Genomic DNA, 26200 nt, shown 5'->3' with positions numbered 1-26200 from the left:
TACCAGAAATGTCCTTGCTGTGGAATCCCCCTTTCCCTCCTTGCCTTTCCTATTTGTCCTTCTTGCACTTTGTAAGCAAAGAACAGGCTCTTCGGACATCCAGAATCTTTCTCTGGTGCACCTGCAGCGGCGTAGAAAGCTCCAGGCAGCAAACACAGGGCTAGTTCCACAGTGGCTGATTTCAAAGCTGAAGACTCTGATAGACGGATCGGTAAGCAGCAACAGTAAATCTTTCAAGCATAAAAGTTTATTGCATGAGGACAACACTGGGTAAGAACTGGAATGGAGATGCGAATTCAAAGAGATTTAAAAATGAATAATGTGAAACTTACAACTTAAAAAGTGTACTTATATATTTATGTGTGTTTCGATGGACCCAGCCTGGTGGTTATCAACTTCTGTCGGTCTTTATGGTTCATCAGATGTCCTTAAAAGAGGCAAGAACAGTTTTCTTTTGAATTTCATGTTTATGATGAGCCAGAAATTTTAAAGATTTTATTTTTATTGATTTATTTGACAGACAGAGATCACAAGCAGGCAGGGAGGCAGGTAGAGAGAGAGAGAGTGGGGGGAAGCAGGCTCCCCGCTGAGCAGAGAGCCCGACGCGGGGCTCGATCCCAGGACCCTGGGATCATGACCTGAGCTGAAGGTAGAGACTTTACCCCACTGAGCCACCCAGGGGCCCCAAGCCAGAAATTTTAAGTACTGCAACCACTTAAACTTTCAAATATCAGTTTTTGAAATCTGAGAAGAGTACGTGGTCTGTTAAATGATTGGAGGGGACACCAGTAAAAGGGTTTTTGGGGACCAGTGAATTAAGCCTTCTTGGGTACAGTAAGGTAACAACATGTGAAATATTTCTTAATGTCTAAAAGAGTTATGATCTTAGAAAAGGAATTACAAGGCAATCTTTAGCCACTCTGATCTAGGACCTTTGGGAGGCACCTTTGGCCAGTGTTTCTAATTGCTTCACTGGCTCATTGCCCTAGTAGCTCTCCAGGACTTGGAATAGTCTCCTGGATTGTTGACTGCCGGTGTTTTGCATACAGTAAACTCACCTGAGATTTGCACTGGGTTCAGGTGAAGTGCCGTGGAACATGAATCAACTCCCATTATCTGATATAAAAATAGCACCAGGGGCCCCTGGATGGCTCAGTCGGTTAAGCTTCTGCCTTTGGCTCAGGTCATGATGCTGGAGTCCTGGGATCGAGCCCCACATTGGACTCTCTGGTCAGTGGGGATTCTACTGCTCCCTCCCTCTGCTCTTCCCCCCTTGTGTTCTCTCTCTCTCAAATAAATAAATAAAATCTTAAAAAAAAAAATAAGACCACATACACAAATAACATTTAGCAGTGATTCATAATTTGAGATTTTTATTCTGATAGAGCATTATTTCTTTGAATTATTTTTATCGTGTTCAATTTTTTTCTCTTGCTTCTATAATTCCTAGAAGCATAAATTTTATATTTCACAAAACACTGAGTATAAATGGTAAAGATAGCACCTTTAACAGAAGTTATAGAATGATTTACTCTTCTACTAATTGAAGGTCTAGTAACATTAACAGGGTTTGTTAGCATGACTCCAGTTATCAGCAAAAGGAGGTCTTAGACTTTGCCAAGGAGCTGAAGGCTGATTGAACTCTCTCAAGGGCTATATAGTTTGTTAGGAAAGGCAGCTCACACAGCTACAAAATTGCATATTTGTTATGTTCCTTGGAGATTGAAAGCTTTGTTAGATACTTGGCATTATTATCCCGAAGCCCCAAGACAGCCTGTGATAGGGAAGATACAAGGAATTAACAGATCTGAAAGTTATTATGTTGAGAAATAGTCACAGTGATTTAGGGCAGATTGTCACCAATTAAAGACCCTTTTGTTAGGTTGATGTGTCTCTGTGTGTGCCACTCAGACTTAGGTTTTTCCTATGCTATTCCTTTCAGTTGAGGGGGGTGATGTTATAATTGGCAATCTTAATTGTGCTGCACAAAGATACATTAGTGAGAATAGTTCTGTGTGTGTTTGTGTGTGTGTGTGTGTGTGTGTGTGTGTGTGTCTGTGTGTCTGTGTGTGTGTTAATCCAATAGCTATTTTCTCTGGCTCTTCCCAATTACTAAGGAGGTTTTAATGAGATCATTTTAAACTGTGAGGATTTTTCTCTCTTGAGGCTGTTCACCATTAGACTTTCCATAAAACGTGAAAACTCCCTTTTTAGCTTTTCTGTTTCACTGCTGACATCTCCGGCTTGAGAGGGTAAAGAAACACCTGGTTTTTGTTTGTTTGTTTGTTTTATAGTCACATTTGTTTCCCCGCAAATATTTTAATTGGAAAACATTCCAGTCTCTCTCAGGCACTTAAAAAAAAAAAATGTGTCTTTATGAAAATAGTTGTCTTAAGATCTAGTCCTGCTCTGTCTACTCTGTCTACTCTGTCTACTGTACAACTTTGAGTCCTTTTAGCTCCTGGACTTGGGGGTTTTCATTTGTAATTGGGGGTGGGGTGGGAACAGGGGAGTTCGTACTTAGGCTCTATGAAGTTCTGATTTTATAAGCTATAGTAGTCTAGGCTTATTTTAAAGCATTATTTTAAATTGAAGGGATGAAAAACTCCTCCACGTTTCACTTGGGTGTGACAGGGAAGACAGGATGTACTGTGGAGTTAGTTCTCTTTAACAACCACGGAGGAGATAAACTCAGGTCTGAGTATCCCACTCCTAGGCGGCCAGTCAAGTTTAGGGCTGAAAATCCAGGATTTGGTATCCAGCCGAATCCAGGTCCGATTCCCACATTTATCACTCGCTGCACACAGGATCAGCACAGGACCTAGGGAAATGTATTTAATCACTCAGATGTCAGTTTAACACTAGATCTGAATTCTTCTGCAGGACAACTCTAGATGGGGAAGTGAGACCATATCCCCTTAGTCTGTTTTGCATATTAAACTTTTATGTAATGTTTCAATTGAACAAAGCATTCTGTGATGAAGGAAAGAAAGAGAAAAACCCTGAAATAAGGGCTTTGAAAGCAGAGATCAACGATGTCTTGTTTATCCGGTTACTCACCACCTCCAAATACAATGCCTAGTACTTTTATTGAACGAATTAACGAGTGAATCACAAATCCTTGAGTTTGATGACTCAGCATTTTCCCAGGGAACTTCATTATGCTTTAGAGATTTCATAAACGTCTGACAAATGTGAACTCTCTTATTATTCTAATCATGTTATTAACATTTAATATGCTATTGATTCTCTTATATTTAAATAGTAAACAGAACTTAATTTACGACAGTCCTGAGAAGTACCCGGTTACGTTTTGAATTGTTCTATCCTGTGAACAAAATAACCGAATGAGGTTTTACTATGATTTGCTACCAAGTGTGGATATCATCACAATATAGCAGTTATTAATGGTTGTATATATCATACACATACATGCATATATAAATTTATTTATATAGTCTATATAATAAAAATATGTTCATTTTGTTTCTGATTACAGTCAGTTGAAATGATATAATATACCTCAAGCTCATGTAAAATTTGTCATGGTAAAAATTATACTAGAGATTAATCGATCAAGGGATATTAGCAGTTTGCCACTCAAATTTGGAATATAGTAGTATAAAGGTCTGCACAGGTAAAAATCAATCCTGTGTTAAATACTAAGAGGCATAATTTGAAGCGATAGTGTATTTTTTAATCAATAAAACAGTTTTTGTATTATCCCTCTACTGTGGAATTATCCCCCCCCACACACACACCTACGCATACACACACAGTTTTACTAGTCTTCCTCATGGAAAGGTATATTCATATATTGTGAATCTATCCTCTTATACCTTAAAAATGGCATCGTCAGGGGCACCTGGCTAGCTCAGTCAGCTGAGCATATGACTCTTGATTTCAGGGTTGTGGGTTCATGTCTTGCATTAGGTGGAGGGGTTACTTAAACAGCCAAAATCTTTAAAAAAATAAAAAGTAAATAAACATGGCATTTTCGGTTATTCAAACCAGAAACCTGGGCATCATTGTGGGCTATTGTATTTCTGCCAACTTCAACAACTCAAGAGGTCATTTAGAATTTTACCTCCAGTTCTCCCCTTTGCACCAAATCCAGTGTCATCATAATGGTATCAGACCATCAGTTTTCCCTTAATTACTGCAATAGTCTGCTAATTGGTCTCTCCACTTCCATTCTTATTTTCCTCTCCATTTCATTCACAGAGTAGCTATAATGAATATTTAAATATGATAATTCCATCATGAGACAGCTCTGCTTAAAAGCCACTGAAGTGCTTCCCATGGGAATTGAAATAAAAGCTGACCCTTTATCACGGCTGCTGTGTACAGCAAACCTGACCCCTGGCTCCCCTGCCAACCTGGTGTTGCATCGCTGCCAGCCTGCCCCATCACACAGGGTCTGAGTCTTTTCAAGTTCACTGGCTATAACGAGTTTTTTCTTCAGCCTGTGCTCTTTCGACTTGCAGTGCATTTCCCCAGAATCTTTTAGGCTTCAGCTTAACTGTGACTTCTTCAATGTTCCCTCACCTCCAAACGAAATTACGTTCCTCATACGACATCCTTTCCTGTCCCTTCAAGGCATATATTACATGCCTTGCTAATATCGCATGTATTACATGCCTTGATAATATCACATGATAATATTACAATTACAGTTGTATATTTCTGTTTGGGTTTATTTGAATATTATCTGTTTATTCTCCAATACCTTGAGCATCACGAGTGTAGGACTCATGCCAACTTTGGTACCATTTCATATATAAAACCTGGTGCTTCGTACAGAATACCTATTTATTTTAAACATTGGCAGAATGCCCTCTATGTCTTGGGCATTATTCTGGGCACTGGATATCTAGAGTGATAAAGACAAATTCCCTGTCCTCTTGGAGGTGACATTCAAATGCAAAGAGCCAGACAATAAATATATGAGCATACTCCTTTGATCAGGGACTCTCTCTGTGCAGGGTGCTAGATATACAGAGTTGGATTTTATCAAAGAAAGAACACATGCCTGTCTTGCCCCAGTCAGGGTCCCATGGCTCAGATAGCCTCATTCTGTCTGTGTTTTTTTAACCCTGCCAAGCTACTCCTGAGTATGACTTTCGCTTTGGCACTTACAAGCCCTCATCAATGGCATCCTTTGTCCTCCTCTACATTTGTACGGCAGCTGAGAAATTTGGCAATTCCTTTCGTAGTGACTAACAGTAATACCTCTTTGCAGATGTAATGCACCATATAAATGGCAAGTCCTGTACAAACACTAAATAATTAGCCTTCATAAGAACTCTAACAAGATAGAGTGTAAAACTGTCTGTTTTGTATGGAAATAACTGAGTCATTGCAAATATACTCACTGGGATTATAGCATCACGGAAGGACGTGTGTGTTGTGATCCTGAAATTCTTTACTTCTGTTTGGTTTTGTTTTGTTTTTTTAACTGCTAAAATAAATACATCTACAAACGATGCCGTATAAGATGCTGTTTTACAAATGCTGTCTTTTCTTCATTCATAAATGAACTGAATTTCTAGCTGAGTTTAAAGAATGTAAAAGGCAAGCACCAATATGCTAGAACCCATGATTTTGGCCACCTGACTGCCTTTGGTAGTGCATGTTTCTTTTATGATACCCCTGATTCAAGTCTGCTGAATATTAACTATTTAAATGTTGAGCTGTATTGATGTAGACCTTTCTCTGGAACACATTACAGATTTAACACCTATCTAGAATGCTACACTTACTTTCCCTTTGTCTTGATGACTTAGTGCCAGAGGAATTAATGCTAGAGAATATCTTGTATCACTGTTGGCTCCTGAAGTGAAAAAATGAAACCATGAAGCCTGGACTGCAGGCAGCCATGAGGACTTTACATAGGAAAGATCATTGTGGTGTGCCTGTTTCTGCAAAGTGGGAATTTGGCTTAAGCTTGGACCCAACCTGAAAGTAATCCTGACCGTTAGAAGACCAGGATGGGGGTGCCCTGGTTCCTGTGGCCCAGCAGAACATGGAGGAATGTATCTGTGTTTATATAAGCTTGTTCTTCCATCATATGTTGTATAAACGAACAAACTACTTAACTTTTTTATTCCAGTAAGAGCTTCTTCTGTTTCCAACGTTCTGGATTCACTGTTAGTTGAAGTTGAATAGTGTATGAAATCCATCCATACTATATAACTTCTTCAGAATGTATAATTTGTTTTACAAAAATATATTGTTTAAAAAAATATACTGTTTCTTAGGGTACAGCCTAAGAGTTTTATGAAATCTTCAAAGCTCTAGTAGTTAAGAAAATAAGTGCTTTTACCAGCATATTTTCTTCCAGAATTGTAACCAAAGCATAATTTAAGTTTTAAAAATAGAGTTGCGTACTATAAAAAAGCACAAGTAGAAGATGACATAATTATTGAAGAGCATTCATAGGATGTATTCAGTGCCAAATTTTAAAGTGAATATGTATCCCTTAGGAAACCATTATGGTTAAATCCTGATTTTGTGCAGAATTAATGTTTGCTTGCATCATTTAAAAAAATCAAACTTCTTAGCTTTAGAAGCTAATGATATAAGGCGGATAATACCTCATAGAATATTATTTTACATGTTATCGTTTTAGTTATCTTCTTCAATGGGTTAAGATATCTTTCTGGGGGACCGCCTCGGTGGCTCAGTTGGTTAAAGATATCTTTCTGTAAATTCATCCTTTCTCTTGAAGTGTTTTTTAAAATTTGGAATTATTCTTTTAAGAAACGGTTAAGTGTTTTGGGGTGCCTGGCTGGCCCAGTCACTAGAGCATGTGACTCTTGATCTCAAGGTTGTGAGTTCAAGTCCCATGTTGGGTGTAGGGCGTCCTTAAAAAAACTTAAAAATAATAAATGTTAAAGAGTTTTGAACACATTTGTACAAAGATAACACTTTGTTCTTCTGGGTAAGTCTGTGAGCTTACTAAGTAGGAATGCAAGGAGTTATAAAAGCCTTTATGATGGACTTTCTTATCTAGCTCCTAAAACATATATCTTAATATAAAAGAATTTGCAGTAAAACCCTATTACATCATCATTTTCTGACAAGATGAAGATTAATGTTATTTCTTGACAGGCATCAGCATTTATTAAAACTTCACTTTATAGAAGGAAAATACCAAAATTATTGGTAGAAATGCCAGGAAAAATAATGTGTTCAGTACAAATATGTTAAATGGAAGAATAATACTGATTCTGGAATTAGATAACATTTATTTCAGCATGCAGGTGGACATTTAGAGAATTAGAAGTATCCTAGAAGAGAGGAATTTGGGGCACCTGGGTGGCTCAGTCGTTTCAGCATCTGCCTTCAGCTCAGATCATGATCCCAGGGGCCTGGGATTGAGCACCGTCCTTGGGCTCCCCGCTCATGAGACGAAAGTCAGAAAGCCTGCTTCTCCCTCTACCTGCAGTGCCCTCTGCTTGTGCTCTCTCTCTCTATGTGTCACATGTGTCTGCTGAACATCTATATAGTTTTCATCTTTGAGAATATCCTTCCTCTTTGAGTTCTTCCTCTAATATACCCTAATTTTAAAGGATTTTTAAAAAAGATTTTATTTATTTATTTGACAGACAGAAATCACAAGCAGACAGAGAAGTAAGCAGAGAGAGAGGGGGAAGCAGGCTCCCGGCTGAGCAGAGAGCCCGACGTGGGACTCCATCCCAGGCCCCTGGGATCGTGACCCTAGCCAAAAGCAGAGGCTTTAACCCATTGAGCCACCCAGGCACCCCAGGGATTTTTTTTTTATATATATATTATTTTCTTTTCCCATTTGACAGCTTACTACTCTTTGCTGCAAGGTTTAATTGAAGAGTAGTCTTTTAAGTAGAAAAGAAAATCCCAGAAGTGTGTTTTATTGTCCGCTCTTTTTCCCAAGATACTTCTAATTAAAATGCTTATATTTAATTAAAACATGTATTATTGTACAGGTTTTTTAAGTAATTTTGTTGTTGAAGTAAAAGCAAATTACTGAGAAGAGCTAGCACAACATGCAAACCCGAACAATGAGTTCTGTTTCTCAAGATACCACTGAGAGTTTGAAGAGGCACCTTCCGAACATGGCAAAAATCTGAGAAACCATAAGAATGAAGGAAATATTCAAAGAGAGTCAGTTGACTGTCAGAGGAGAAATTTCTCATTCAATATCTGTTTCATTGGAAAGAGGCTGGATATTAATTATATCATGATATCAATGTGATTAGAATGTGAACTTTGTATTCAGGTAAGACCAGGTAAGTGGGCAAATTGATGAGACAGAGTCCTGGTGGACGAAGAGATCTGTATTCTGGCGCCACTGCTGAATCTTTACAGATTACTTCTTCTTAAAATGAAACTAATAAATTCATGTTGTCAGAGCCTTCTTATAGGGACTAAGTGATGGATACTTGGTGCGCTTCCTTACATAGCAAATGTGCAATAAATGTTGGCCATTGTTAGCATTCTTGTTTCATCGCTCATATTATCATCGTTATTATTTATGTGACATGTTCTTCTCCCCTCTGAGGAGCCTTCGATGACTTGATTTCTAAAAGAAAAGTTAGGATCACCCAACTCTCAGGCCCCTAACGGAACTGGAATTCTATGATTCGTGAAGCAGAAGGCATTGTATTTCACAGATGTTCACCACATGATTAGGGAACAAAATTAATTCTAGGAGCACTCGAGCCTTACCAAAATTGGGTAGTCATGAGACTACGGTGCACTGATCTATAATCACTGTCAGGCCTTCTGCAATAATGGAGCGGATTTGTTGGAAATATAATTGATGAGATAGGTACATGGCATTTTATAGTAAAATGTTGACAAGTTAAAAAAAAAATGCACTGTATGGAAATGGGAATATCTTTTGTTTTCTTCTGGTCTTTTCCTGACAACTCAAGCTAGTGACAAAGTTTCTTGGGACTCCGTTGCCTCTCTTTACGGGATGGATTAGATGTTGTCAAAGACCAGTTCCTGTTCTATAATTTTATGTTTTATTCAGCTCTTAATTTTCCCAGAGGGTTCTGAAGGAGTGTTATAAATATTAAAGTCTCCATAATACCTGAAACATTTTCTGCTTAACCTTTTTTTTCCCTTTTGCCCCCTGTTTCCTCCATATTACCCAAATAGATTGCAAAGTCAACACCAAATTTTAGAATTCTTTTCTGAAAATATGTTTACCTATTTTGAGAATTATATTGAAAATGGTGTATCACTTTTCAGAAAGACCAGTGATTGTATTTTTTGTTTTGTTTCAAAGGATAATCTTGTCAATTATTTTTTTAGACAAAAAAAACAGTGAAATTCAAAGAATTTCAATGAAGCTTATATTTATAGTGTATTTTTCCCCCAATTTAACAGAATGAACAAGAGTGAGAAGCAGTTGAGCCAAATTCTGTGTACCAATCTGTGAACATAAAACATTACATAAGTGTGGAAGAAATGTAATGTTAGGATGAACAGTGATTTGTTTAATAACTTTTTAGGTGATATCTACTTGGATACATTATATATGTATTATTTATTCTTTTTCAATTTGATATTAAATCTTTCAAAAGTTACTTCCAGATTTTAGAATTTCATACTATTCATACTCTTTTATACTATCAAAATATACATTTTGATTTGTTAGAGAAGGAATTTTTTTTTGTTTTTAAGAAAAATGAACTGCATTGGAGAATACTTATGGATACCACTGGTTTTTCTGCCAAAATGCTGCCAGTCATTTGAACTCAGTTTTTAATTACTTAAATATATACATGATTTAAGGAAATTGGAGGGGCACCTGGGTGGCTCAGTTGGTTAAATGTCTGATTTCAGCTCAGGTCATGATCCCAGGGTCCTGAGATCGAGTCCTACATCAGGCTCTCTGCTCGGCCAGAAGCCTGCTTCTCCCTCTCCCACTCCCCCTGCTTGTGTTGCCTCTCTTGCTGTCTCTCTCTGTCTCTGTTAAATACATAAATAAATAAATAAATAAATAAATAAATAAATAAATAAAGTTCAGGACAAGTACAAGGAAGACAGTTGCTTTTATAGAATAGAGATAGAAGTCTTCAGTTCATAACTCTGCAGGGCTGCCTGTAGCCATAGGCAATACTAGAGTTTTTTGCTTTACAGCTGCAAAAGTAATTGCATGAGCATTATCTAAGCAACAATCTTTAATGGATTACATTTTGTTAGCTTTTCATTATATACTGTAAAAACCCGAATAACATAGTAAATGAAAAAAAAAAAAGACTTGATTTATCTGACTTAGACCTTTGCTATTTGTGAAAGACATTTCATTATCCACTGGTTTATTTGAGATATGATCTCAATTTGTAAATAAGATATAATGTTACTAAGTTGGTTTTAAGCTCATGAAGTAGAAAAATTGTACAAATGGTTTATTTTTATTTGGAAAGTATGTTCCTTTTGTGTGTTTCAAGGTTGTTAAAGTTTTTCAGAGGTGTTTTCTTAGATTAATAATGTAATCCAGTAAAGGCATATACTGTCTGTTAAGATCTATTCATTTGCTTTTTCTATAAACCTTACATTTTATTTGTAGTATCTTCTTAACACCTAATCATAACGTAATTTTATAAGCAAAAGTCTTCAAACCCTGCTGTTTTACTTTGTGGTAACAGTAGCTGGAGTTTCAGTTCAACAAAGTTTACTTTTTTTCCTATGTATTTTATTAAGAAATGATGTACAGAATTAAAATTAGAATTACGACAGCGTGGTGTGATTATATTGACTTTTCTTTTTCCTTTTACCATTCTTGCCAAAGAGGAGGATCGAGTCTCCTCTTTGAAGTCTTATTTTCCAAGTGTTAACATAGTCATGTTGTGCCCAAATTGTCTCAATATGCAGATATAAAAAACAGTTTTGTTTGAGTGGATGTTAAAGCTTACACAGATGTGTGCACGTACTTAGTTGGTAGAGAGGAAGGAAAAGTAGAGAATTAGAAGAGAAAAATGCAGGATTTTGTAACCCTGTAAGTTTGTTTGAGGTTCTGAAACCAAAATTTAAGTGCATCTTTTGAAATAACAGTTGAATATAACTTTTCGATGGTGTAGTACTTCATCCATTAAAATATTTTTCAGTGTCTTTGGGGTAGAAAGACATACATTCTAGCACAAAATTGTGGTACCAAATATTCAGGTCAATAGGTTTCAAAAGAGAAGTAACATTTATCACTTCAAATCTGTGCATGTAACCTACCAATGAACATTTTCAAGTACCTTCTTAAATACGATTATGAAAATTGTTCACATTTTATCACACACTGGGAGAAAATGGAGTGGGAGAAAGAGAACATTTTTCACTTTGGTATTGGAAGGATTCATCTCCGTGCTTGCTTTGTAAATGGGGAAAGAGAAGTTATGTTCAAGTAGACAATGGAGTTGTGATTTAAGATGAACTGATGCAGAAGAATTCATGAGTTCTTGATGTTTTTATAAGATACAGAGGACACTTTTGCTGGATGGACTCTTTCTGAAATTCAGATGTGGTTTATTTACTACCTTTTATTCCAATGGTTACAAAGTGAATGACACTGCTTGTTTTATAGTATGGTAATATTACACTGGTATCCAGTGAAGGTCATTGTAAGAAACTTTTCCTCCTGTGTAAAATATAGGGTTAACCGCATAAATGTGGTTAATATCTCTCACCTTGAATAAGTTTAAGGATTCTGTGAAATGTAAGTCAAAGGCAGGTTCACTTTTATTCATTAGCATGTGGATGGGAAAATGTGGGCAGTAGGCAGAGAAGAAATGCCAAATGCTAACTGTGATGGCACAAAATATCAAAATACATCTGTCCACTGGCCCATAGAGAATATCAAATTACCCCTGCTGTGTATGCTTAAGGCCAGATATCTTTATCAAGTTGCATATATCTCTAAGTAGATATAGATTCTCCCAAGATATATGGAGATGGCTATTACTACTAGTTTATTATAATAAATGTCTCTTTAGCCAGAGTTCAGAGATAAGGACTGTCTATATCACATGGAGTATAATGATTTCATCTTGTTCCCACAGTCCTACGAGATGACTTCAGACAAAATCCTTCCGATGTCATGGTGGCAGTGGGGGAGCCTGCTGTGATGGAATGCCAGCCTCCACGAGGCCATCCGGAACCCACTATTTCATGGAAGAAAGATGGCTCCCCGCTAGATGACAAAGATGAAAGGATAACTGTGAGTATTTAATTCAGCAGTAGGGAACATTTATAGAACTAGCTGTATATATCTTCACTGAAAAGGGAAAAGTGAAGCAGGTTTTTTGCTTTTTTGTTTTTTTAATAAAGGGTTATATTATCTCCTATTTTCACGTCTTTCCATTAAAATAAACATCTTTCCATTTTCCCTGTATTGACGTGAAAATGAGTGAGCAAAATGTGTGTTGCTTCGTTTGGCGATTAGGAAGAGAAAACCGTAATTTCTACTTTAATGTCTTAGACTTGACACTTTTATGTATGATTTAGTTGTTATTATAATTCAGGGCATATCACATCTCCATATGCTACAGTAAAAATTGTTAAAAATTTGGTAATACAGTATGTTTCCAAAGGCCTCCTAAGTCACTTAAGCATTTGTGGGTTGTTTTTTTCTTATCTCTTTCTCCTTCTCAAATGGCTTTTGTGTTCTGTAGAATTCACTGTTGTTCCTAAAAACTAAAATCTCATTCTGAATGATGGTTCATGATGGATTTATCTCCTTCCAAAATAAAATTGCGTGACTAGATTATTAGATTTCAAATTCCTGCTATATACAAGTAGAAAAATATGCTATCTGGAGTAAGGATGCATTTTCTTCTTGACATCAGTGAGTCCATATGATTTCTTTGCCTCTTCTTTCTTTTTCTATCTTGTCAGGTGTTTGCTAAAGTACCAAAATAACTGAACTCTCCTTGGTTCTATGATTGGACAGTCTTGCCCTCTATACGCTTCTTTGTTTTGCTCATACTCTGTGTCCATTATGAATTCATTGGCCAAGATTTAGAGGTACTCAGGAGAATACGTGTTTAAGGAAAAGTCACTGCTAAATGTGTAGAAGAACAAAGTTATAATACAGACCACTTAACCCTAATAAACATTTGCACTATTTCTGAACAACCAGTTAGCAGATTAGCATGAGAATTAAATAGTGAAAAATAAAATCAAGAAGGCTTTGGTAGATGGGTTTTAGGGACCTTGAAGAAAAAAAAAAAACCAAGCATTTTTTTCTGCAGTGATCTGAATTAGAATGAATGTCTCAAAGGATTTTTATAATTCTAGCAATTGGAATGAGAATAACTTGGTTGTACTTTTAAGAGGTGCAAAGTGAACTGTATGGGAAACACTGGGGAAGTGAAGTTGAGAGCATAGGGGAGTAGAGACTATAGAAACAAATGCTTCTTTTATTGGTGATGACGGATTCCTTTTAGATTTATTTATAATTAAGATAATATCTTTGTCTTAAAAACATATTTTAAGTCATCTAATGACTACTATCTGTAATTTCCATTTCCCTGCCTGAGTGATTCAAACACATTGAAACCATTATTACCCATTTCCTCCTTTAGATCTTTCCTGATTAATTACCTATTTGTGTTTAATACCAATGAATGCTAAAATTCTTAGCACTGGAGATGCAGCATTAAGCAGAAATCAGTGAGACCCCTTCTGAAGTTTAAATTCTGTGAGAGTACAGGTAAAAACCAAAATAGATAGTATAATATATAATATAGTAGACTATAATCAGTCCTGTAAAAAATACTAAAGGAGTAGACAGATTAATTAAGATAGGGGTAGGATTTTAGTTTTAAATAGGAAGACCAGAGAATGCTTCCCATAAAAACCTGAAAAAATTGAAGGAGGAAACTACACAAGCACCTGGAAAAGTAAACAGAAGAAAAGTTTAAAGACCTTAATATGGGGACCACCTAACACATTTTTTTTTAAAAGAGGGAAGTGGTCAGTGGGGGTTGAGCAAAGGAGAGATTGGTAGGAGATAATATTGGGAAAACAAGTAACTAGACTGTAGATATAGGTATATAGATACAGATGTAGACATAGGTACAGATATAAATATAGATTACTATAAGACCTTATAGATCTTGTAAATAGTTTGGCCTTTCCCCTTGAGTGAAGTGGAAAGCATCAGAGGATTCTCAGCAGAATCCTCTGCTGTTTTGAGAAAACACTGACGGATAATAATGATTAAGCAGCAAGACTAGTTGGGAGATTTTGCAATAATCTAGACAAGATGGAAATGGTAATTTGGCTCTGTGTGCTAGGAGGGGAAGTAGTGAGGAGTGGTTAAATTCTAGATCTGCTGTGAAGTGATAGCCAGCAGAATTTGCTAACAGATTGGCCGTGGCTTATAAATAAAGAGAAGAGTCAAGGCTTACCTTAATTTATTGGTCTGTGCAATTGAAAATATTGAGATGCCATTAATTGTAGAAAGAGAGGATTTGGGGTTGGAAGTATCAGCAGCTCAGATTTGGACATAGTAATTTTGAAATTCTTATTAGATATCCAAGTATAAATGTCAAACAGGCAGTTGGAAACATGAGTCAGAAATTCAGAGTTGAGGTTGAGGCTGGAGAAAAAATTGAGTTGTGGTAGACATAGCAAGTACTCATTACTGTGCAATCCTCCCCTCCTTCTGGGCAGATGAAAGACTCTGCTTCCCAGTTTCCTTGCTGTTGGGCAGACCAATTTGACTGGTTCAGCTTTGTGGGCTGTGAGTCAAAATTCAATAAATTAAATACTGGTGAGTGAGCCTCCAGCACTTTCTTTCTTCACCATGTGGCAAGCAAGGGGGACACTTGTTCCAAGTAGTGCAGCTACAACATGGACACTCAAAGAACCTGGGTCCCTCAGTAATGGGTAGCAAAACTTTCCACCCCATACCTCTGTCTGCCATGATGGACACATCAAATGAGTGAGCAATCTTTGTTGTATTAACTCACAGAGCATTTCTTACCACAGGCTAATGTAGCTTGTCCTGATAAATATGGAAATCATCATTGTGTCCATATTATTTAAAAACAGGAGACTGAAGTCACCAAGGGAGTGATTATACGTAGAAAGGAAAAGAGGTCCAATGTTTAGCCCTCAGGGAAGAGAGGCAGAAAGAGCAGCGGAGACTAGGAGTGAGCAGTGAGAACAGAGGGAAAGCAGAGGGTAGCCACGCAGACAGTGTGTTATGGAGGTGGCAAAGACTGAGCCAGTTGCAGCTGGTTTATCACATAATAGAAGGACTGAGAATTGACCATGGAATTGAACAACTTGGTGGTCATTCATTGATGACCTTCCCAAGAGCACTGTCCGTGGAATAGAAGGGTTGAAACCTCACTGACCTGGTTCAGGAGCGATTGGAAAGATTGAAATCAGACACAGAGAATGAACAAAACTTTTTATATTGTATCTTATATAGAAGATAAAAAATAAAGGGGATTGTAGTCTCACATTTTGAAAGGTCTCAGACTTACTCTTAATATATGTGTGTGTATCTGTGCATTTTCTGTGATATTCACAGTTTAATACTGCTATGGTAAATTTGATTTTTTATAAATCTCAGAACTTCCTATTGTATCAAATACTGAATTTGAAGCAATGTCATGCTTTATGCCATAATGTTTAATTTATTAGTGGGTCTTCATTTATCCTTTGCTGCCCCAGAAGGTGCCCTCCTGTGAATGCAGGGCACTATTTCTCTTACACATTAGTAGGGTAGAGTCAATAAAAGAACCATCTCCAATCAGGAATCAAAACAGTTTAAAGTTGTAATAACCTAGGAGTACAAAAAAATGCCAAGATGTTAACGTATAAATAATTTTAAAATCATTTAAATGTTGTCAAAATGATGATCCACGATAGTGTTCCATATGTTAGGAAGTTGTAACATCTGAAACTTCTACTATTTCTAAGACCATCTGTGTGTTTTGGATAAATTATGACTGTTAAACTGATAAAACACTAGAGGTAAAAAAAAAAATCATACATACAGGGAGATGAATAGATTAAAATCAGCAGTTTGGGTTCAGAATTACTGTTCTTATTTAGATCATAATTGTTTTTGTTTTTGCTTTTGTTTTCCTTTAGGCAAGACTAAAATTAAGTAATTAAAACAAAAATTTCAAACAGAAACAGAATGTCTGACGTTTATTTCCAATTCGTTTTTTTTCCCCCTCAAACTGAAAGTAGTCTCTTAAGAGATATTGGTTATTGGATATTTTACGTGATTCTTCTTTCCTAAGCTTTGTTTTCAAATAATTGTTTTCATTTCTGTTGTTAATGTACTTTGCCAAATGTGTTGAGTACAGATGAACAGGAGATTAAAGCACATACTATCTTTATGAACGGCAAGTAAAGATTGCACAGTTATTGCTACAGTTTTGGTTATAGGAATTTCTTGAGTTCTTTAATGTGGTGGCTTTCTTTGTTGAAAATGTAAAGTACATCTCTCCCAGCTGTGAGAACAAAGACACACCCTACAAAAAAGGGCAAATATGTAATTGAATTGTAGCTGCACCTGTATTTTTGATGTTCTTAAGTCATTTCTTTTTACATTGACCTGGATTCTGAGCCAAATTTTAGATCTGTGATGATTATAAACCAACAATATATAAATAGCATTTTCTTATTTTCCTACCTGACAGGAGACTCTTTTAGAACTCTTTTGGCACTTATATTTTGGAATAATTTGAAGGAGGACTTAGATGATGTTTAGTCTTTCTTCCTTTTATTTTTTTTCTAGACATGAGTATTTATACTTAGAATTAGAAATAGAAGTAGTTTAACTGGCAGGCTGGATTAAGTAGATTTACTTCATATGCCTGAGAATTAGTCATAACCATTATTATTAATAAATGAAGTTTTCTCATAGAGATGAATCAGAGGACTGAAACTTTTTTGGGGGGGTAATGGAGAACCCTTGGGTGTACTTTACAAAAAATGATATATTTATTTTATTTCAACATACTTTGGAAATATTGTGCTTAAATTCACAGTTGTTTTGTAAATGTGAAAAATCGATAATGTTAAAATTAGGGAAAAAAAGTATTGAGCACCTGCCAAGTCCCTGATACTCTATGTTATCTCTAATTCCCTTAGAAACTAAATGAATAAGCTTTTTTTTTTTTCCTTTATGGCACACTTATACTTGCTAGTAGGTATCCTGGAGAAGATGATGGTGACGATGATGATGATGGTAGTAAACACGTAACATAGCACTTTGCTATGTGCCAGGCCCTATTCTAAGTACTTTGCATATGTTGACCTATTTAATCTTGATAAAACCTTTGTCAGATACATCCCTGACCGGGGAGATACCGTGATCACGAAGGTGGTTTTCCCAGGGCGAGGCTTATCCATTGCACTCTGGATGTACTGACCCCTGTGATTTCCCCAAATGTGGGAAACTCGACTGCATAATTTGTGGTAGTGGGGGACTGTGTTTGCACTTTCCCCTGGGTGGGGGGGGGACTTTGTCAGATAAATACTAAAAACTTCACTAATGCAGCAATTAACTCTGAATTGGCTGGGGAACAATTATGTGAGCCTGTGTCGTTTGCTCACTAATAATATTTTCTGTAGGCTCCTATATATATATAATATACTATACACACACACACACACATAATGACTCTGACTTGCTATCAATGTAGATTTCAACTTAGAATAACAGTATCCTTTAGCTTCTGCTGTAAAATATTATCTTTAAGGGGAGCCTGTTTGCCTCTGTCCAGAGAATACCCAACTGTTGATCTCAGGGTTGTGAGTTCCAGCCCCATGTTGGGTGTAGAGATTACTTAAAAATAAAATACTTGAAAAAATTGAAATAAAACATTATGTTTATAAGGGTCTGGAGAGGTAGTTCACACCATGAAGGTGATGGTGGTCTTGAACGTAGGATTGGTACATTTAAGAATTGGTCCAGGGGCACCTGGATGGCTCAGTCATTTAAGCGGCCAACTCTTAGGGTCATGATCTCAGGGTTGTGGGATCGAGCCCCGCATCAGACTCATCATTCAGTATGGAGTCTGCTTTAGATTCTCTCTTCTTCTCCTCCTGCCACCGCCCCTCTCTCTCCTGGCTCTAACCCTACCTCAAAAAATATGAGGATGAGCCATAACTGTTTACCATATGACATTTAGGGAAAGAAGGATCTATGTTAAAAAGGATATTATGGATCAGTGAATTATTCAGTTGAATGTGTTTTATGATGAACAGTCCAAATTATAGATTAACCAGGTTCAAATATAATCAGCTGTACACACTTCAAAACTTACTGCTGAAGAACTAAATGATTATAAGAAATTTATGATGAATAGGAAATTGACTTAAAGAAAATATTGTTGATGTAGTGGCTTGGCAATTTTGTATAGATACAATAAATTATAATAAAAAACTAATACCATAGGGGCGCCTGGGTGGCTCAGTGGGTTAAAGCCTCTGCCTTCAGCTCAGGTCATGATCTCAGGGTCCTGGGATCGAGCCCTGCATCGGGCTCTCTGCTCAGTAGGCATCCTGCTTCTTCCTCTCTCTCTGTCTGTCTCTCTGCCTACTTGTGACCTCTGTCTGTCAAATAAATTAATTAATTAAAAAAAAAACTAATACCGTAAACAGTACAGTGTAGATTGTGAGATCTACCTGGACTCAATTCTGAAATATCAGAGTTAGTTTCTTAATAATAACCTTTGGCTTTCATTTATCTTGAATGATTTCATTTTACCAGTTAAAAGAAAAGCTTAAAAGACATTCATCTTTTCATGTTTGAAATTCTTAACTTTTGAGCTAAAATTTACAGATGAATAAAACATGTTTTTTCCATTCTCTTTGTATGTGGCTTTGTGACATAAATATTTTTTAATGACTTGTGTTATTCTTTGTGATAAGCTGTGCCTTGACTTTTTAATTTTTCTTCCTACCTGTTCTATATGCTATAGTAGCATGCTATAAATATTCTGTATGTCTTAAAAAGGTATTTTTTACCTAATTGAAAAAATAATTCAGATGATGGAGAAATAGTTTTATTATAAATTGTTTCCATCAAAGCCATAGTCAGATTTGAAACCATTTTACTGTCAATTTCATCTACTTGAAATTGTAGATACAGTTATCTGTTATAGTAGGTACATCTACTATTGTAGATATAATTATCACATAACTATAGTCAGATTTTTTTTCATTCTTCTTAGAAAAATGTAGAAAAATTATAGCATCAATGTATTTTAACACAATGAACAAATGTATTAATGAGTTTTTCTTAAGGTGACTTAGATGGGATGGCCAGCCATGCTGGCTTGCTGGGGATTGTCCTGGTATTTACGTTAAAAACCCCTAGTCCTGGGAAAACCAGGACAGTTACGGTCACCCTAAGCCTAGATTGCTTAAAGGAATTGTTTATATATGAATGAAAAATCACATGTGTATAAGGTGAGTAAAAAATAGTTAAAAAGCAAATAGAAGGGTCTTAACCTACGTCATTTCTTTCATAAAACAGTTAAGGATTTGAAAATCATGAATGAAGTTAGAAAAATCAGTTATACATTGAAAAAATTATTTAACCCTTCCCAATCCCATGCTGGAGAGGTAGTTATTAGAATGCAGTATGTCATCGGTTCTTTTGCTAGTCCTTCTCTGCTTCCTGTGTGTTTTGGTAGGTTTCTTTGATTTTCCTCGTTGGTGTGATATTTTGGTGAAAAGCAGCTGACTCACATCCCATCCAAATCCCCAGTGTCCTCCAGATCCTTCATGAATTTGGCATTCAGCCTCGCCTTGCCAATTACTTCCTTTCCCCCCAATTCCCAGATGTCTCCTTCTTAAGCCATCTGCTCCCTCCTCCCTTCCTCCGATTAGTGCTTTCCTCTGGTTTTCCGATTTCTTTTATTGTTCCATGTCTGCTTGCTTCCTTTCCCCCTCTCCTCCCCTAGAGGAAATCAGCAGACTTAATGCAGCTGATGTCATTGAACCCCCTTTCCCTGAGAAGTTAAATTTGTGCTCCTGCAAAACAAATACGTAGTTCTATTGTGTGGAGGTCAGAGGAAACGGGTAGAGTCAACTAGATTTTTTTCCCTGTCCATCTTACATAGAGAGTCATGCATATTACATATTTTATATATTTTTAGACATAAAAAGGTTCATGATTTAAATGAGTTATATCAGTATAAATCTATAATGTGAAACGTGGTACTGAAGAAGGAAGAAATCAAAAGTAAATTTATGTGCTATCCTACTGTCTTAAATTTCACATTTAACCAGCAAAATACAGTGGTTAGTAGAATAAAACGTGGTCTTTTGTATTATGAGGACCACATTATAACTTTGGGTTTTGACACGTATTCAATGCATGATCTTACGGACATTTGATCCCTATAAATGTCATTGTTTCTACCTGTGACCTGAATTGTCTAATAATACCTATGTTGGTTGTGTTGTGAAAATCCAGTGAGAAAATACATCTTAAATGTCATTGTAAATGGTGATACACTCCCTCTCTATATTAGTAATGGACATTCTGGTTATTACTATTGTTGGTATACCTGCCTGAACTCTGGGTATATTTAGTTATCAATAACTCCATAGAAAAGGAAAATCAGGAACTGTTTGGGCCATAGCAATTTTAACTTTCCTGAATAAACAAACAAAAAATATAAATGAAAAGAGATGTAATATTTATGTCTCATCTAAATTTCTATCTGATTTCTGTCTGATTCAACACTGTAAGAAAATTCCATTTTCTACAGAATCACCAAGAGTATTCAGTTTAGGTGAGAAACATGAGTAAAGAATTTAGACAAATACTAAGAAACAAGTTTGAGTCCTCTGTACATCTTTATTGTGAAATGCTGTGATCAGCAGGGGATTCCACAAGAGAATTTAAGCCCTAATGCCCTAAAGGCATTCACTGTGTGTAACAAATTGACTTTTCTCCCATGCATCTAGTTACGTACAATTCTCAGGAGAATTGAGAAATGCCGTGATTCAGATCAGGTATGCCAGTTGAGCAAGGCTGGTTTATCTTCCCAAGGAACATCCTGAATCTTTTCCGAAACTTGTAATTCTATTTAAATAGTTATACTCATATTTGGACACTGAAACTAGAGAAAAAAAAGCCAAGCATCTCAGACCCACTTGTGAAGTCTAAGCACTCTTCTCATAGAATTGTGATTAACAAAGACATTCTCAGTTCTAGCATACAAATTAGTTTAGATGACAGTATGATTATAAACATAATTCTGGTGAACATGTGTTTTTTTGCCCTAGTTTTTCATTATATATGTGTTAGAGATGTATTTAAAAACTTGGATACCAAGGGCTTGAAGGAGCAGATGATGAGAGTCTTTGCATATGCTCTTCCCTGCCTGGAATGTCCTGACCTCTATATCCTCTTTGTGTAACTCACTCATTTTTCAGGTTCCAACCTAAAGGCAACTTCTACAGACGAATGTTCTATAAAACCCCACTCTGCACATCTGCCCTAAATGTATCTCCCTGCTATCCTGACCTTTGCCTTTTACTAAGTCCTCTTCTTTTAATCTGTTAGAAATCATTATTTGTAAGTTACTCCTCTAATATACATAGGAATCCTTGAGGGCCAGCTATATTCTCTGGGTCGGTCTTATGGTAGGAGTTCATTATATATTTCTTGGGAAAAAATTAAATGAATGAAATATAAATCAGAATCATGTTTCCCAGCATACCTAAAGCTAAAAAGTTGCTCATCTGAATGTGCTTGATTTTATATCCCTAAGTACTTTATGTATGTATTTCCTTATTCCCTTATAAAATCGAAAGGAGGTATCATCCACACTATTTCTTTTTTCTAAATCATGGTTTCCATGAGCTTAACAGTATGTGAAGGAAGAGATGCCATGCAAGTTAGTTCTGTGAGTAAATATATTTTTATAAGTGGGACTTACAGATATTCACAGAATTTTACAGATGGAGCTGACTTGAGAGATTGTGAATAAGCAAACTCCTTTATTTTTAAGAAGAAAGGGGAGCGAGGTGATGTGATTGGCCCCAAGTCTCTTAATGAATCTGTCTTGTGAATCAGGAGTAAGAGCCAGACCTCTCAACACCAGATTTCTTCCTGTTCTGATTTTTCCCATGACAGATTAGACCTGATCAACTCTTCTAAAATAGCACTTACATTTGACTAAGACAAGTCCTAACACAAAATCCACAGGTAAAGTGTTTTCCTGGATTCATTTCATATAATTTTGCCACTTGTTTTGTGTCTCAAGTTCTATATTTCCTATCTTGGTAAGTATTGAAAGTAGTATTTTCAGTATATAGGGTTTAACAATAGCCTCAGCTTACTCATCCATTGGGCACAAACATGGCCTTGTGTCAGTTTGATTAATAATTCTGGATATGTTTTGGCTTCATCAAGTATGTTATTAAGAATGTGTCCCAGTGGGGCGCCTGGGTGGCTCAGTGGGTTAAGCCGCTGCCTTCGGCTCAGGTCATGATCTCAGGGTCCTGGGATCGAGTCCCGCATCGGGCTCTCTGCTCAGCAGGGAGCCTGCTTCCCTCTCTCTCTCTCTCTGCCTGCCTCTCCACCTACTTGTAATCTCTCTCTGTCAAATAAATTAAAAAAAAAAAAAAATGTGTCCCAGTCCATCTTAAGTGATTGTGGTTGCCTCTGCATCTTATTCAAAAAAGAAAAAATGGCAACAATTTAAATAGTTAGTTAAGCCTAACCTATGGGGAAGTCTCTTCTGTCTCAAGTTCCTTCTTTTTTAAAATTTTAATTTATTTAAAGTAGGCTCTAAACCCAATGTGGGCTTGAACTCACGACCCTGAGATTAAGAGTTGCGTGCGCTACCAACTGAGCCAGCCAGGTGACCCTTGAAGCTCCTTTTGGAAGCTGCACTAACAACTAGACCTTGGCCAGGTCCTTTAATTATTGACGCTATTAAGATAATAACATCTTCCCCGATTACTCATTAGGATTATTATGAGAATCAAACTTATTATGATAATAATAATAATCAAATTTATTATAAAAATAAAAAATCTCATAATCAAAATTATTATGAGAATCAAAACACAGAAAGTGTTTTGAGGACTATCCATGATAGCCTCAATTGTAAGGTGTTATTCTAAGTATTTATGTCTTGATTTTCAGTTATTATTTTCACATATTAAACCGTGCTGTACCTTGTTTTGATCAATTTTTAAGTGCACATCAAATATGAGTCCCCTTCTCTATGGCATCTACCTTTGGGGGCTCTACAATGTATAGTCCGTTTACCCATTTTCGTCTCGGTCCCTTGAGACACCTTGTAATTCCTAATAAAGTCCTCATACCTATATGTAAACTCATTCAGGGAGGGCTCTAGTAGGTTTGGACGCAGAGTTACTGTAGCAGAGGCTGAAGACTTTCAGATAATGTATTTTCTACTTCAACAAATCGTCTTTGGTTTAGGAAACAGGAAATAATACACTATAAAATTTTCAGGTTTCCTCTAAGTAATGTAATGAACGTCCCTATGAGTACAAGTCCTAACATATGTGAAAAATCAGAGTAATCGTGAACAATGTTGACGTTTTATCCTGTTTTGTGTTTCGTGCCATTTGTCAGTATTCTTTTAAATCTCTTGAGATGATTCTGGCTTTCTGATTTTTTTTTTCCCCCGAATGGGTTTCCTTAAAAATAGTTTTGAGTATTTTTCCAAAATCTAATCCCACCCAAATGTTGGTTTCAACCAAAACAACATGAGAAGACATAGGGAGTACTTAATCAGATCTGGCCAAGCCACCTTCCATATGGTAATCGGCCAACTCCTAGATTCCACTGGGCTGAAACCTGATGTGGGTGTACGCCTCTGTTTAATGTCCATGATCCTTCAGTCAGAGTAGACCTTCTAGAAAGTAGTAGCTCACATTTGAGTCAACTAAAGTTGTACCTCGTAATTCAAAGTAATTATCAATACAGTATACTAACCAGAAGTATTATAACTCTATGAAATGAACACACATGGTCAGATGACAAAGCCCGTAATAAGAATTTCAGGTTAATTAATTGGGTCTACTAATAGAGAAAGCAGGCTTACAAATGCCACCCCGCCCCCGCCAACCTGCCTTTTTTCTCCCTATATAATACGTGCTCACTCAAGCAGCTGTGTTTCTTCATTTTCCAAGACTTTGATATATTTGATCTGGCCATTACATTTCTCCAAATAGTCAAGGACTAATGAAATTTTACTACTGTCTGGGAGCACTTTGTTTAATTATGGGTTAAAGTAGTTTGCCAAATTAGAGGTATATCTGTGGCTTCAAGGATGGTGCTCTAACCGGTTTATTTTTGATGTTCTATTAATCACAGATGAAATGCTTCTCAAAAGATAGAGTTTTAAAATTTATCTTAAAGCATTGCTTATAAATCTTAACTCTAATTTGGAAACCATTTAAATGATAGCAAAATACATTTTGGTAAATTCTCTGTTGTAAAACCAAGTTGACTTTTCCCATTGCTTGTAATTTTTGTATTTGCTCAGAATGACCCAGACTTCACTTGTTTTCTGGGTACCATAGGCAGAATGAATTATAATCTTAAAAGTAAAATAGTATACTGATTGAGAAGTGTGCTTGATTGTACAAGGCATTCTTTTCCTGCTTTAACATGGTCCAAGATGCAGAAATCAAAGAAATTATTTTAAGCCTTTAAAAGTGGTGGGGATTTCTTTTTCATTATTTGTAGCTAGCTAAGATTGACTCTATTTTTCAATCTTTACATCTTATCACTTTTATATAAGGATACTGTCTCAAAGAAGAATCCCAAATCTTATGCTCAGGTTCATGTCTAAACTAATGCTGATTTTGCATTTTCTTTTGTTCAAAGGATAGGTGCTTTAAAAGCACTAATGTTCTCTTGATAACATCTGACCACTCCAATTTTTATCTGCTTAAACCCGAAGAATTTGATAATATGATAAATAGTATACTTGTAAAGTAATCTGTTATGCATTAACAGAATTACTAACAGATGGCACAGGTTTTCTCTTTTTAAATCTTACAAATCTAGGTGATCACGAAGCTTTAAATGCTGATCTCAGTAGAAACGGGCTCCTGTTTAAGTCACCTTTAAGAGCATCATCTCGTATGGAAAAATTTCAAGAGCAGTTGAACTCAATATGGGTAAAGCTTGTTGAAAATAATGGAAATTTGTTTCCTTGAGTGGATAACGTGTAATTCGCTCAGGAATCCATCATTCCATATTCCTTTGCTTTTGAACATTCATGGTGTCACTCTCCTCTCACCTAGACATATTAAGCCACTATATTGCCCCATGCATCATGCTTATAAAAGATCATGGCAGATTTCCTCATCTTTATTAGGGAAGCTTTATAAATATGCTATTTACACTATAAACATGCCATGATAGTAAGTGCATGTTTATATGGGGAAAGAAGAAGCATTCCTCTGTGTAGGAACTAATATAAAATATTTACCTAACTACACTTTTCTTGCAAAGAACACATGCAGATGTCAAGTGTAAACATGCACCTTTTCCCCCTGGCTGCCAGATGGATTAAGGGCAATTAGGTTGGATATCCAGATCAGTCAGGCTGAAATTATGGAGTGAGATGGAAGGAGAGCCATCAGGCTAACGCATTCAGGCAAACCCACCAATAGCACCTACTTCTTTGCCATGCCATTGAGTCCTGTCATCTATCCATTTGCAAGATATTACTAATTTATAGTTTGTCATGTGGGATGCAAAAAAAAAAAATACGAGTTCCTGCTTTTTGTTCCAAAGGAAGCACTCTGTATGACTTTTATTTTGGATCTGCGGAGAATGAGTTCTGATCCACTTACTGAATGAGGGAGAGCAGGTTTCTGATATTCTGATTCTTCATTTTCTCATCCACAAATAGGAAAATATGCTTCCTTTTGTGAGATTGTTGTAAAAATGCAACAGTGTCGTGTATGGAGCACATGTTGATAATCACAATTTTTCCTTACTTACAACAATAAAAATCAGATTGCTGTTTAAATACCTTCATACATTTATTATATGTACCACAGATTCACTGATGTAATTTTCGTGTGCTTTTAGAGAAAATCATCAAAGGCACTTTACACTTAAGACTTAATTTTTTTCAGGGGTTACGTTTTTGCAGATGATTTTTGGGGTGGGGGTAGTGGGGGGCATAGGGAGAGGGAGAGAGAATCTTAAGCAGGCTCCATGCCC

At 36.4% G+C, this 26200-nt stretch overlaps 1 protein-coding gene and 1 non-coding gene across 7 annotated transcripts in view; both read left to right on the top strand.

Moving 5' to 3' along the window:
* ROBO1 (roundabout guidance receptor 1) overlaps positions 1 to 26200 on the top strand; it is a 1187644-nt gene that overhangs the window by 1032601 nt on the left and 128843 nt on the right. For all 6 annotated transcript variants that reach the window (XM_047722064.1, XM_047722068.1, XM_047722063.1 and 3 more), the window contains one exon: positions 12045 to 12202. In XM_047722064.1, coding sequence (XP_047578020.1) covers positions 12045 to 12202 — 158 coding nt within the window. The remainder of the gene's footprint in view (positions 1 to 12044; positions 12203 to 26200) is intronic.
* LOC125090278 (U1 spliceosomal RNA) lies at positions 17302 to 17465 on the top strand. Its single transcript, XR_007124270.1, has one exon. It is a non-coding gene; the product is annotated as a U1 spliceosomal RNA (small nuclear RNA).

This window comes from Lutra lutra, chromosome 1, assembly GCF_902655055.1.
Source record: "Lutra lutra chromosome 1, mLutLut1.2, whole genome shotgun sequence".
In the NCBI taxonomy this organism is placed as follows: domain Eukaryota; kingdom Metazoa; phylum Chordata; class Mammalia; order Carnivora; family Mustelidae; genus Lutra; species Lutra lutra.
Note: the sequence above shows the minus strand (reverse complement) of the source record. Positions and strands in the feature narration are given on the sequence as shown.